General features: G+C 30.8%; 2 protein-coding genes and 1 long non-coding RNA gene across 3 annotated transcripts; 2 read left to right on the top strand and 1 right to left on the bottom strand.

The window, feature by feature from the left end:
• The first annotated feature begins 10,090 nt into the window (after positions 1–10,090).
• LOC128280748 (LRR receptor-like serine/threonine-protein kinase ERL1) lies at positions 10,091–11,588 on the top strand. Its single transcript, XM_053019093.1, has 2 exons — positions 10,091–11,512; positions 11,556–11,588. The coding sequence occupies exons 1-2, from the start codon at positions 10,211–10,213 to the stop codon at positions 11,586–11,588; spliced, it is 1,335 nt and encodes a 444-aa protein (XP_052875053.1). The 5' UTR covers positions 10,091–10,210.
• On the top strand, positions 11,216–13,163 carry LOC108455045 (MDIS1-interacting receptor like kinase 2-like). The gene is made up of 2 exons (XM_053019372.1): positions 11,216–12,223; positions 12,513–13,163. Exons 1-2 carry the CDS (start codon positions 11,590–11,592, stop codon positions 12,920–12,922), a joined length of 1,044 nt encoding a protein of 347 aa, XP_052875332.1. The 5' UTR covers positions 11,216–11,589; the 3' UTR covers positions 12,923–13,163.
• A 1,198-nt stretch (positions 13,164–14,361) lies between these two features.
• Positions 14,362–15,127, bottom strand: LOC108456426 (uncharacterized). Its single transcript, XR_001866912.2, has 2 exons — positions 14,989–15,127; positions 14,362–14,667 (listed from the first exon to the last, which is right to left on the bottom strand). It is a non-coding gene; the product is annotated as an uncharacterized LOC108456426 (long non-coding RNA).
• Positions 15,128–15,433: the final 306 nt, after the last annotated feature.

Here is a 15,433-nt window from a genome sequence, read left to right on the forward strand (position 1 = left end):
ACCTTTGCATAATGTCGAATAAACATGGATGTCCCTATCGCACACACATAGATGATTAGAGCTCAACCTCGACCAGCAATATTTACCATTAGATGTACAAGAAATGTTGGAACTATCATTCAACTGACACACTCCAGAAATGGGTGTGCCCCATTGCAGTTGTATTGGGACATGCGTCGTATTACTTATATTAAAGGTCAGATCATAGAAATAATAAATCATGGAAGCAAATCCACTTGATCTTTTCCTCCTATAATCACTAGAATCAACCCTACTCCTATAATCACTAGAATCAACCCTACTACTCATGTTTACATAGAATGAACTAAGACCCTGAGGAATATTAACAAGACAACCAACAATAGAGGAAGTCTCATTATTAATCCTACAACTTGGTTGCAGACATCCGCCTATAAGATTATCTGTTTCATTGCTGAAAACAGTAACTAAATTACCGCAACCTGAAGATCAAAAGATGTTGTCTGAATCTGAGTAGTAAAAGGGGGTGCGTACTAGGTTGAGACTCGTCCCATTGTAATGATTTTTGTGACAGTTAAAGTAAGTTATTGGATGATTGACCATGACAGTGCCGTCTAAAAAATCAAAGTCTAGTATTTGCAGATTTGTGCCACTTATGTTTAAGAAAGGCACTTTTTCTTCATTGCAAGTTACTTTAAACCAGTCATTGGGATCATCTTGATCCTTCATTCTAAAGGGGTAGTGAAAAGTAACATTCCCACATGACTCTACCTTGTAGGTGTAGAAGTTGATAGGTACACAACTTGTAGGCTTAGCAAAAAGGAAGTAAATTGCAAAATCTACTCGATATGTGTACATTCAATGTTTGTAGGAAATAAAAGCAATGCATTATTCAAAAAAATTATAGTTATCTAAAAGAATATACATTTGAAAAGTGATACTCTTAACTAATTTTTTAATTAAATTTATGTGTTATTTAAGGCATTAAATTCAGTAAAGACTTTCTTATTATCAATATAAAATTTATGGTTTGATTTGATGTCATACAATATTTCTAATTAAAAATACTTGTTTTTAAAAGTTCACACCGATCCCCTCTTTACATAATACCTTGTTAATTTTATTCTAAATATTAAATTCTTAATTGAATATGGTATTTATACTAATTTATCATTCAACTAATGATTTCAAAATTTTTAAGGAACTAATGATTCAATTTTCAAAATAAATGAACTTAAATTTCAAATAAATCATTATAAACAAAATTATGTAAATTATGAAATAAATCAAAACATAATACAAAATATATAAAACCAAAATGAAGCCAGCGTTGCCCTTGATCTCCCTGATCAAGGAACCAAATTAGTAAATTTTCTACCTCTCCTAAAAAATTAATAATTTAACATAAAAATTTTAATTTAGGGGTGAGTAAACTCGATTTAACTCGAAAAAATTAAAATTAAAATTTTGAATTTTGAGTTAAACGTATCGATTTATTTAAGTCAACTAGATTTTTTTTTTAATTTTGAGTTCAAATTGAGATGAGTTTTCGAATTCGAATATACAGAAAAATTCGAATATCAAGCTATAATATTTTGCATTTTTACTCCAAGGCCCCAAACCTTTTTATTTTTCCCCCAAAATTTTTACTTCTCTCCCATCTCAACCCCCCATCTATCCTAAATCCATTTCTCATCACTTTTTTTAAATATTTTCCTTCTAAAATTTTACTCCCAAATCCATTTCTCATCAATTTTTTTTAAATATCAAACTATAAATAAATGTGTTTACTAATTTTTGGCCAACTAGAGTAGGTTACGTATACAGAGTTAGAGACAAATAAAATGGCTAGTCGAGCCTTGACCTCTAATTTGTTTTATATAATTTTTTCAAATTCCTTGAAATATTTTTACAGTAATATTAAGAAATAAGAATAATTTATGATGTTCCTTCAATAGTGACAGAACCAAGATGTTAATCTTGAGGGATTAAACTAAAATTAGATTTACTACATAACAATTTATTTAAATATATAAACAATCGATTCAAAAGAAATGATATTTTAATACATAACAATCGATTCAAAAGAAATAATATTGTAAAAATCTTAAACTTTAGGAGGCCTACTTATATTTTTGGGAAGACCATAGTATATCTACAAAGGGCTAAATTACAAAAATTTTAAATTTTGAGAGGACCATGGCCATTGACCTTCAAAGCTTTAAAACAATATAAATCATATTATAAAATAGAAAGCTTGATAGTATAGATTAAGTAAAATTATTTTCAAAAACTCATTAGTTAATATTAATTCTACCAATAAGTGAATGAAAAAGTGATAGAAGATTGAGCTGCGATATTAAAATTATAATTGTTGAAAGACTTTTACTTAAATATTACTTCTATATCAAACAAAATTAAACTCAAATTATACAACAAATGAAGATATTTGCTATTAAAGTCAATTTTAACTAATTTTGTATTTTGTTTTTACTCAATCAAATAGGGATATAGGCATATTTATATTATTTAAGTATATACAATCCTGATTGTCCATAAAAGTAGAAGGAGGAGATAGCAAAGAGTATTAGCCCTTGCCCAAAATAAAGGCCATTATCCTTAATGAGTGATAGCAAAGATGATTGTGATTTACAACAACTTGAGCAGAAATTTCCAAGAATCTCTACTCTTGACCTTGTTCCCATAACAAGAGATTGTTTATAGCCATTCAGCATATGAGGAGACCTAGTATCACAAGTTTAAGAATTATTTATGGTATGTGAATATTTTTAGATATTTAAGTGAAATATAAAATGAAACTCTTGTAACAAATTAAGTTATATTTTATAATTTTTAAATTTTTTAATAATTATTAATATTTTATTTTTTATATTTTTTATAAAATTTGATAATTTTTACATTTTAAAAAAATATTTTTAATAACTTAACATGCCACATCAATATGCTTTCACATAGCATATCATATGTCAACTTCTCATAACTTCCGTCAACCATGTAAATAATGTATAATATTCAAATTAGTCAAGAATTTTGATTCTTTACTAAATTTTTACCCTTTAATTTTATATTAATATTCATTACTGATTTTTATGTAATTTTCATGACAAAATCGGTATTAAGCTCAATAAAATATATTATTAGATAAGTTCAGATATAACTTCATTAAAATCTGGGAAGAGAGAAAACACTATTAATTTGTCTCAAATCCCCCTTTTTAGATATTGATTTAACATGAGAAAGAACAGGTGAGAAATTTCGTTAATAGAAGCCGAAGACGATATTTTGAAGTAAAGGCCACGTTAAAAGGTCAACTCTTCGGAAAATAAATTCCATCACGAGTGAACCAAAAATTTCCGAGTCATACTTTTGTGGAAAATTCCACCAAGTATTCTCAATGGAAAAGTATATACACAAAATGATAGAAAAGGCATTGGGCCACAATTAAATCAACATCTCTAAATTGTTAAATCAAATTAAAGATGGAATCGATATTGTCATGACATCAACATCTTATTGCTAAAGAAAACAACTTAGAAGCCAGCCCCAATTTGTAATGATGTTAGTATTATTCGATTAAATCGAGTCTAATCGAGTCAAAAAAAATTCGATTTAGTCGAGTGGATGAATCCTATTTTAACATCTGAACTCAATTTAATTTTTTTCAAATCGAACCGAATATAGTTAAAAAATTTCAAGTATAGTTAAAGAATCCTATTATTTATATTCAATGTTGCGTTTACATAGACTAATTATTTAACTAGTAGACAAAATACAAGATTATTTAACTATATAAATAATATAATGGTTTTACCTTTTAACTTAATGAGTAAATATTTATCAAAACGACGTAGTTTTAACTTTTAACTTAATGATTTTGACTTTTAAATTTAGAAAGGTAAATATCTATCAAAATACGTAATTTTGCCTTTTCTTATTTGAATTTTCAGATAACTCGAATTGTGTAATTCATATTCGAGTTAAACTGAAATTAAACCGAAAAACTTGATTTTTTATTTGAGTTGATCCGAATAACTTGATTAACTCTAATCAAATAATTCAAACTATAATTCAAAATTTGAATTTTTATCGAGTTTTTCGAATAGAATCGAATTTTACTTACCCTTATTAATGAGTAATAATTTTTTTAATTAATTGGATTATCGATAATTTTGCTAATGGATTTTAAATTAGCATTTGGTACACCTACACCATGTTCGGGGTGTTCCGCTTTTACTGAGTAATGATTTTCCAATTTTGATTTAAGACAAATTGCAATTTCAGATTCAAATTATATAAGAAAATTTCCCTTCTAAAAACAATTGAAAAGACCAAAACTTAATTCAGTTTAATTGCTAAGAAAAAATGTCTCTGGCACTGAATTAAGCCTCTGAATTAGCATAATTTCATAAATTTTCTTTGCAATTGTTTGGAAATAAAAACAAGCAGTTGATTGGCTCATCTTGTTTTTGGTGAGAAAGTAAAATAGCAACCAACATGCATGCATTTGTTTTGTGGAAAATTAAATTAAAACCAAGGAGGTATCATTATCAAGAAATATGGACCATAAGAAGATTCATTCCTTTTATTATATATTATTCATACTAATAACATAGAAATTTCCATGAAAAAGTAAGTTCCATGACATCCACTGAAGCAATGTCAACAATTGGCCTCTATAACAATTGCAAAAAGACCTTGACTCCTATTCTGATGCGGCTTTTTTATTAATGGAAAATTTGCACATTTGGTCCTTCTTCATTTTCACCTTTTAAAAATTCAGTTTTTTATTTTTTAATTCGCCCCTGTAATTTTCTTTCTATTTCATTTTAGTCCTGTGTAAATTGCTGTGTTTTGGTGGGAGGGGATATTTTCCCCTTTGGTCATTATTATTATTATTATTATTATTATTATTTGGTCATATTTTATTTTTTATTTATTTACTTATTCATTTGCTTATTTCATTTTTCTTATTTATTTGTTTAAGCTTTTTAATAATTTTTTACTTGTTTATTTGTTTATATTTTATATCATTAGCCTTGTTTCTATTTCATTTTTATATATTTGTTCATGTTATTGTTATCGACATTATCGCACCTATTATTGTGTTATTTACGTATTAGCACCGTAATTTGCTTTTATATTTCGCTATAAATCACGTCATATTTTACTTGATACATTAAAACATCGTTTCAAATAAGTAATATTTCGTATTTTGAGATTCAAAAAGTCGTTTCCTAACTCACGGGATTTCGATTCTCTCTATAAATCCGAACGTACGATTGTTTTAAATTTTTTTAAATAACTTCGACATCAAAGAAAAATCTTATTCTAACTTACGGAGTATGATTTCTTTTTAAAAATCGAGAAAATCAAATATCTTTCAAAATAAATAAATTCTTCGGCTTTTATTCGGGTATCAAGAATTTAAGACATTGTGTCCTAACTTACGAGATATAATCATCTTTCTCAATTAACGTGAAGTATGCCCTTTTTCTCAAAATTTTTTAATTAAATAATATTTTAACAAAGGTTCATACTTCTAAAATCTCCAAGTTCTCAAATTTTTGACACCAAGACATTAATCAATCAATTAGGTACCAATTTTGGGGGCATCGAGGGTGCTAACCCTTCCTCATGTGTAACCGACTCCCGAACCCATTTTCTGAGTTTTGTAGACCCAAAAATTATCGTTTTAATAAATTTAATTTTTTGTTAAAACGACTGAATTACCATGTGATCTGATCACACCTAAATAAAAAGGATTGGTGGCGACTTTCATGTCTGTTTTCATCTTCAAAACTAAGTCGACCTCGTTTTCTTTTTTCAAAAAATGGTTTCGACATACATAATAGAATGATGCAATATCGTAAACAACAATTATAAGAGCGAAATTAAACAACAACAAGATAAATAAACAAGTAATAGGCTTATTATAAAAAGAGATAAATAAACAAAGGAACTAATAAAATATTAAAATAATAAAAATAAAAATGAGCAAATAGATAAAAGGATACGAATAAAACAAATAATAATAATAATAATAATAATAATAATAATAATAATAATAATAATATGAGTACTAAAAATAACAATAACGAAAACAGTAAAATAAAAGGGTAATAAATATATATATGAATAAATAGTAACAAATAAACAAACAAATAAAATATAAAAGGAATGAGAATATAAAAAAATGTAAAAGAGTAAAACCATAAAAGAAAAATGAAGATAATTTTATATTAAAGAATTAAAAACAATACTAACCAAATGCCTAAACAGACAAATATAAATAAGAATACAAAATAATAATAATAATAATAATTGTAATAATAACAACAATGGACTAAATTATGATTTAAATGAGGTTTAGGTATAGATTTTAAAATAAAAATAAAGAAATGTGGGTTGAAGGGCTAGAATGAATCCCGCGCAAAGATGCGGGGACCAAATGGGAAATTAATCCTTGGTCCCATAAACGGCGTCGTTCTATTGGAAGGTTGAAATGAAACAATGGTAGAATTATCGTGGAAAATTAAAAGAAATAAAATAGAAAGGACTTAATTGAAATTGATTGAAAAAACGGAAGGACCTAATGAGCAAATAGACCATCTGGTCTAAAAAACATGCGGATCTTTAACTGGAGCGGGTTGGATCGGGTCAAGCAAGGACAAAACGGCATCGTTTTGGTGCCTGAAAGGCCTGCCCAAAACGACGTCGTTTTGGAGGCCTATTTAAGACAAAAAAATAAAAAATAAAAAACAGTTTAAACCATTTCAAAAAAAAAAACTCCGCCTCCCCCTTTATTTTCTCTGAAGCCTCCTTTGGTTCGGCGAGAGCTTCGGTCGGTTGCCACCTCCGTCCACCGCCTTCGACCGCCATGCACTATAGTCGGAGCTAGAAAAGAAGCCCCTTTTTCAGCCAATCGGAGAATAGGTACAAAAAATCCCCTTTTTTATATTTTTGATATATATATGTATATATAAAATAGTTTCGGGAAAAAAAGAAGAAAATAAAAATAAAATAAAGAGATACCCTTAGCACTTTTCAGACTTTGGTTTTTCTTCTTCAATCTGCTAGTTGTTTTTTTATTGTTTCGTATGTTTGAATCTATTTTGGTTGTATTCCAAAAATGTCCGAAAAAATTACAGAGGATTTAGATGGCTTTTATAGCCATTTACAAAGTTTTTAACCTATTTTTTTATGTTTATTGTCACTTCTGCATTCGGTCTTCGCAAGTGACGGTGCAAGTGAAGAGTGCTGCTGACATGACAATGACTGTTGTGGCAAGCTAGTCAGAAGCCTGGTGTGGCAGTGGCGGCTTGCCTAGGGTTCCAAAAACCCTAGTGTTTCTAAATTAGCTTTAAGGGTTTGGGCCACTTGGACCTTTAGGTCTTTTAGTTATTTTTGGGATCTGTTGGGCTTGATTTTTGTAATTTATTTTGATTTTGTTTTAATTTATGGGCCTTGAGCAGAATTGGACTTTTACATACATAGTTGATCATACAATTTTCAAAAATTTTTATTTTGGGCACCGAAAAATACAAATTTTCATTTTACACACTATCATTAAAAATTGTTTTTATTTTAGTCAACTGCCATTAATTCAATAATGTTGTTGTACATTTATTTTAGCGACTCAACTTTAATAAAATTTATTTTGGTTACTTATTTTATCTTTTTAAAATTTTTAAAATTATTTTTAGTAAAAGGAAAAACTTGAATGTAATGGAAAAAATTTAGGTTTTTACATCAAAAATTTCATTTTTTTAAAGGCAAAGTAGCAGTATTATTTAATACATGAGGCTGAAAGTTTCAGCTGCGGCTGCAAACATACCGGAACAACAAGAGTAGCCTTGGCTTACTGCAATACCATACACAGAATTGAAAACAGGGTCAGAAACAAAGCAAAATAAAACCAAACACTAGCCTCTTACCCATAGCACAGGTTCACGTCTACCCACACCCGTATTTGCCAAACCGTCGGCCTCATGATTTGCAGTTCTAGGCACTGCTTTAATCACCCAAAAACCATCACCCGGTAAAAGGTCAACAATACTATGGAAAATGATTCTAAACTGTAATGGGGGCAGTCCCAAGTTGCATTATACACAGAAGAAAAATCATTTTTTTCTTTTTAATTTCTTTTAACTTTTCATTTTTCTAAAATTAATTTTAAACTTTTTCCAGCAAAACGAAAAAGTTTAGAATTTTACAAGGAATTACTTGGTATTTTATAAGAAAAGCTTCCATATTTACAGAAAATTCATTTTATTTTTCATTTCCTTTTTCTCTCTTTTAAAATTAATTTTAGTTTTTTCAGTAGTAAGGAAAAAAACTTAGGTTTTTCTAGTGAATTATTTAGGTTTTTACAAGGAACTAAGTTACATAGAAAAACTTAGTTTTTCATCTTCGCAGTTGAATAATTCAATTTTTTGTAAAACCCCATTTTTTCTTCTTTATTCAAAAAATAAAATAAAATAAATTCTAGAAAAGAAATGAGTGATCAAAATGAAAATTTATTAAAATTGAGTGACTAACATGAGTGTATATAACATTGAATTAAAGATAGATGACCAAAATGAGAACAGCTTTTTAACAAAGATGCCTAAAATGAAAATATTTTTTTATTGTTGTGCCTAAAATAAATTTTTTATTTTTTGGAGATCAAAATAAAAATTTGTGAAAGTTTACTGATCAATTGTGTAGTTTACCCTAATTTTTTTAGATTTTATATCAGAGGCGATTCTAGGGGGCTGGTATGGCCCCGACCCCATAAAATAAAAAATTATCATTTATGCCCTCTAAATTTTTTTAAAATTTTAAATTAGTAAAGGTAAAATTACACTTTGGCCCTCTAAAATTATAAAAATTTAATTTAAACTTTAAAAATTATAAAGATATAGACTATAAAAAATTAAAATTTCATTCGGCCTCTTGAAAAATTGTTTTAGCTTCATGCCTATCTTATACCATTTTTTTTTTTTTAAGTAAGCAACTAAGTTATAACAATTAGGATAGAACTCTGAATCTTATGCTAATTAATTTTAAAACCAACACAAATTTTAGGATTCGACTTCGTATAGCAATATTAATACAGAAAGTGTAAAAACCTTTGGAAATGCGTGCATAACATGCATGCAAATTCCAAACGTGTTGTCTTTTCGAAGTGAAGAATAGTAAGAGCATTGACTATAATAAATGGAGTTTACTTGCACCGTGGAAAATATAATATATGGACTTAAGTTTGACCCAAAACATTTTGGGGCGGTTTCGAGTAGAGGTGTGTATGGCCGGGCTGGGATGGGTTCGGGTCATGTCCAACTAAAAAAATTAGGCCCGTTTGCTAGGCCTGGGTCCGATCCAGTCCGAAAAATGGGCCTAAAATTTTACCCAAACCCGGCTTAAATAAAAATGTTAAAACTCGAGCTTGACCCGGCCCGCCCATATTAATTTTTATATTATTTTTATATAATTTTAAAAATATATAAACTATCAAAATACTACAAACATCAAAATAAATATTTCTCAACAAATTGAAAATAAATTTTAAAAATATATATACTTAAATAACACTAAAATAGATGTAATTTAACAAGCAAATGCCTCTAAAATAATAACAAAATTAGCAAATATCTTTAAAATAATAAAAAATTAACAATAAAATAAGTTTTATACAATATCCAAAAATAAAAACAAAATAGTAACAACATAATAGTAAAATAGGAGTAAATATAGAGAAAATAATATTAAAAAAATTTATCTTCGGGCCAGGCTCGGGCCAAAAATGTCTTACCGAGGCCAGACCCGTTTTTTAAACGGGCCTTATTTTTTTGCCCAAACCCATTTTTCGGGCCTATATTTTTGCCCAAGCCCTCTCAAATTTTGGGCGGGCCTTCGGGCCGAGCCGGGTGACTCAGCCCATGTACACCTCTAATTTCGAAGAATGATCATAATGGAGAAATTATGAATGAACAAATTAATGGTTCCCGTGTGGGTCATTATTGGCCTCTCATGGCAAGCCGTGACCACAGGGCTCAAACGATATTATAGAAGGGAAGACCTTGACTTCCAAAGCAATAAACTTTGTTTAAGTTGGATTAAGAAGACCTTGACTTCCAAAGCAATAAACTTTGTTTAAATTCGATTAACTTATTAGCCTGGAAATCACGAACCTATACTATTACCAAAACATACAGAAATAAGCTCAAAGATGGCCTCACCTGTTTGTTTCACTACCTTTGTCCTTTCTTATGTTTTGATTTCTTTCGTGGTTGCCATTGTTCCAACTTTGGGTACTGATTCAACCAGATTGGACACAATATCCTCGCTAGAAATGGAAGCCGAAGCTCTCCTCCGTACTGGTTGGTGGAGTTGGCACAGCAATGACACTTCGAAACGTTGCACCTGGCCAGGTATTTTATGTGATAATGCTAGAAGCATCACAAGAATTTATCTTTATCACAATTATCTAACGGGTCAGCTACCTCAATCCCTTGGAAAACTTACACGTTTAAAAGAACTGAACCTTTCTGGTAACTCTTTTGAAGGTTCTATCCCCCTAGATTGGGGAAACTTGAAGAGTTTGAAACAGTTGGACCTATCCAATAACCAAATTCTTGGTCCCATTCCTTCTACCTTGGGCAACTTAACCACTTTAAAAATGTTGAACCTATCCAAAAACCAAATTAGTGGTCGTATCCCTTCTACCTTAGGCAAATTAACCAATTTAAAACAGTTGGACTTATCCTTCAATCAAATCACTGGGGCAATTCCTCCAACTTTGGGTCGCTTAACCAATTTGAAATTTTTGTACTTCACTTCCAACCAAATTAGTGGTTTCATTCCATCTGAATTACAAAACATGAAGAGTTTGGTTAAACTATATCTCAATGAAAACATGCTAGAAGGCCCTATCCTTTATGAAATTGGAAACATGAAGAATTTGGTTGCATTGGATCTAAGTAAAAACAGGCTCAGTGGTTTGATCCATTCATCAATATCTTCTTTGTCTAGATTGAGATATTTGTACCTTGATTCGAATGTTTTAGAAGGTCCCTTACCACAAGTAGTGGAGAATTTGAAAGATTTAAGATGCCTTAACCTCTCCAATAACAAATTGATTGGACCTATTCCATCTCAAATTGGGGATTGCTCAATTTTACAAGAATTGTCTTTGAGTAACAATCAAATAATTGGAAGCATTCCCTTTGAAGTTTTAGTCTGTCCATTTCATATTCTTGATCTAAGACATAACTTCATCGAGGGAGAAATACCACATCAATTTGGTATCATGGTTAACATAAGCATTTTGGATCTTAGCCACAACAAGCTAAGGGGCATGATTCCTAAATCCTTAACGCCAAAGGAAAAGGTCAATTTGTCCTATAACTTTCTGGAGGGTCCTATTCCACATTACTTGAGTGGTTTTCCCCCTGACTCATTTCGGGGAAACAAGCACTTATGTGGAAAGATACCAGGTTTCTTTCTTTGCCCTTCTACACCAGGCAACAAGGTAATAATTGCTAGAATCGTCATCCCAATTGTTGGCTTTTTAGCCTTATTGTCTATGGGTTTTCTTCTTTACTTAAGATGCAGAGTAGGAATACTTTTAAATCAAATGTCACAAAAAATGGAGATTTATTCTCAATCTTGAACTTTGATGGAAGAATTGCATTTCAAGACATCATTAATGCGACAGAGGGCTTTGACAACCGATACTGGATTGGGACTGGTGGTTATGGTAGTGTTTATAGAGCACAATTACCAAGTGGAAAGATTGTTGCTGTAAAGAAACTTAATCATAGAGAAGCAGAGGTCACAACTTTTGAAAAGAGTTTCAAGAATGAGGCAAAAATATTATCAGAAATACGACACAAGAACATAGTGAAGCTTCATGGATTTTGTCTCCATAATCGTTGCATGTTTTTGATTTACGAATACATGGCTCGAGGGAGCTTATTTTGTGTTCTCGCCCATGATAACGAAGCAATGGAGCTGGATTGGATCAAAAGAGTGATGATAATCAAAGATACAGCATGTGCTTTATCTTATCTGCATCATGATTGCCACCCACCAATAATTCATCGAGACATATCAAGCAATAACATTTTATTGAACTTCAATCTTGAGGCTTGTGTCTCGGATTTTGGCACAGCTAGACTCATTGACCCTGATTCGTCTAATCAAACAATGCTTGTTGGCACCTACGGTTATATTGCACCAGGTCAAGTTTCTAGCCTTTGAGTCTGTTTTTGTTTTGTTATTCTACTTTGGGTTCTAAGTATGCCTTGTAGGTATTGAAAACTAGACCCCGATTCTTAGACCATAATGAAAAGTGGCATATTAGCTATTTTTCAAATGCATGTGGTTAAAGATTAGCAACAGTTTATGCATATAGTGCCATGAATTATCAAGTGCTCAAGTTCTTTTGTTATAAAGAACGAAGATTTTTTATCTTTTAAATGATTTTAACGATTATATTTTAATTGGGTTTCTTTTGTTGTTAAATGCAGAACTTGCTTATACTATGGTTGTAACTGAAAAATGCGATGTCTATAGTTTTGGAGTATTGGCACTTGAAACACTCATGGGAAAGCATCCTGGTGAACTCTTGGTATCACTATCGGCATCATTTTCCAAGAATATAATGTTAAGTGATATTTTAGATCCACGTTTATCGCTTCCAAGCGATCGAAGAGTTGCAAAGGATATTGTTTTTGCTGCAACTGTGGCCTTTGCTTGCTTAAGGTCGAACCCAAAGTTCAGACCTACAATGAAGTGTGTGTCTCAAGAGTTCCTTTCTCGAAAAAGACTAGTAACAAATCGTCTCCAAGCTATTTCTCTCTTGCAACTCAAGGAACATGATATGTATTTGGATGATAAAGGCAAAATTCAAGCTCAGGATTCAAGGGAAGATGGTTAAATCCATGCCATTTCTTCAACTTAATTTTCATGTCTAACATTATTTGAACAATGTGAGGCATCTCCTTGTTATTAGATCTCTTTATTTTATGTCTTTTCATTCGACATCAGATGTTAGCATTCTACTTTTGAATGCTACCCTCTATGTCTTTTTTTGCAAATATAAGTTCTGGGTATAAACTCTAAACCTTAACCCCTACTTTTATTATCATTAATTTTAGTGGAGAAAATTGATATAGAAACCATGTCTTTTTTTTTTGCTAAGTAAAGATATCTTATTAATAATGTAGCAAAAGAAAGCTACAAGAGCAGGGGAAATTTAAAAAAAACACAAGTAGCAGCACCTAATCCAAACATTAGCCTCTTTAAAGTGAAGAACAAGACAAAAACAAAGGCTATTCAATCAAACATGAAAGACCATTGAATTGTAATTCTACTCACTTAGATTTATGTTAGTTCTAAAGTAAAATATTGTATTTAGTTGAATAATTAGCGTAGATTTCATGAATTGTATCGTATTTACATTTTATATTTTTTTACTTAATTTTAGTTAAATTATTTCAAACCATATATATAAATAAATGTTGACTTGAATTAGGTCTAATTTGGAATGAGAAGCTAGTTCGAATACAAGTGGAAACAAGACGGAGGTTGAAAAAAAAGGGAGAAAAATATGGAGTAATAGAAGCAACGTGTGTTGGAGCATGCTGTTCGTGCAAACAGAGGCAACACCATGTCGTTTTGTTGTTTATTTGCCCTCAATTTCGTTTTTACCCCCCAAAAGGCTATAAATAATCATTTTTAAGTCTTAATAGAGAGAGACAAATGGTGCTTAATTAGTTTTTATTATCTTTTTCTCTTTTAGTTTTTTATTGATTTTCTTTCAAAGTAATTGTAGTTGTCATGCTAACATTCATCCATACAACACTTGAATAGAGATTGGAGCTGCAATTATTCAATAAGAGTTTTTTTTTTTCAATTACTGTTCTTAGTATTGATTTATTATTTTTGTTTGTTGATTTGATGTTGGTTATAAACTAACTGCTCAAATAGTGGTGAAGTAAATCGGAAATTAATGAGTTATTGATCAATATAACTTAGAAATAAGTTTATGTTAAATTTCTTTTTCATAATTAATCTAAGTGAGAGTTGGATTAAGGAATAATCTAAAAGAGAGTTAAATATTGAGAGTGTTTGCTTAATCTTAGTTCTAGTTGAATAGTTAGCTAAACCCACTAAGATATACACCAATTGTAGGATTTTCCTATAAGATATAAACCAACTTAGGCAATAGGGGATGATAAGAGTAATGGTTTAAGGTTTAGTTAATCTATATATGATGTACAACTATAAGTTATACACCAATGCAGGTACCTACATCTTGATGATCATCTCAATCATGAGCCTTAGATTTATCAATAACCGAATTAGATGAGTAAATCCCACTAATAAAGATAAAACTTTATCATTACGACTTCTTTTCCACAATAGGTTCTGTTACAAGCCTAATTTGTCCGGGCCAATAAAACCCAACCAACTAAACAGACCCCAAACCCAAAACTAATTAGCCCAAACCTTAAAAAACCTAAAAAACCCCAAGCCCATTAAATAAACCCAAAGCCCAAACCTTAACCAAAAAAAAACCTAGCCGCTCCTAACCCTAGGCACCGCCTCTGCCCCCTGTCCCATCGCCCTATGCCTGTCACGTCTACCGTCTGCCACCACCACCTGCTCCACTGCCATCAACTGGCTTGCAAAATGAAACAAACACGCAAGCAATAGGATTAGGGCATTGTAAAATGGCTATAAAAGCCATACAAAAACTGAATGTAAGGAGGTTTTTTTTCAAGAATAGAATCAAAAACAAACAACAAAACGAGATTCAAATATATAAATAAAAACTGCAGATCGAAAGAGAAATAAAAAAAAGGGTTCAAAACTGAGCAAAAGGTTATTTTCTTTTCATTTTCATTTTCTTTTTTTCGCTTTACGAATTGATTTTTACATACATACATACATATATGAAGAGTGGATAAAAAAAGAAATAAAAAAGGGGAAGAAAAATACCTTTTTTTGGTTTTCCAGGAGCCGGCGGCGGACCACGGTGGCGATCGGTCGGAGACCTCGCCGGATTTTGGGCTAGCACAGAGAGAAGAGAGAAGCCTCTTTTGTTTTTTTTTTTTTAAAACTTTGAGGAGAATGAATTTTTTTTTTAAAAAAAATTTAAGCTTTTATAAAGGACCAAAACCGCACCGTTGTGGTTGGTCTCCTCAGACGTCAAAACGACGTCGTTTTGGGGAGACCGACCCTATCCGATCCACTCCGGCCTAGGATCCGCGTTTTTTTAACGGAAGGGCTAATTCTACTTTTAGCCCTTCCGCCTTTTTATTGTTATAAAATCAAGTTTTTTTGTTTTTTAAATGTGCCCAGTAATTTATTTTGGTTTTCATTTTGGTCCTCCCTTATGCTGCGCATTTCAAAAGGTAGGGAATATTGCCCTTTTGGCCCCCCA

The sequence above is a fragment of the Gossypium arboreum genome, chromosome 9, assembly GCF_025698485.1.
Source record: "Gossypium arboreum isolate Shixiya-1 chromosome 9, ASM2569848v2, whole genome shotgun sequence".
Taxonomy (NCBI): Eukaryota; Viridiplantae; Streptophyta; class Magnoliopsida; order Malvales; family Malvaceae; genus Gossypium; species Gossypium arboreum.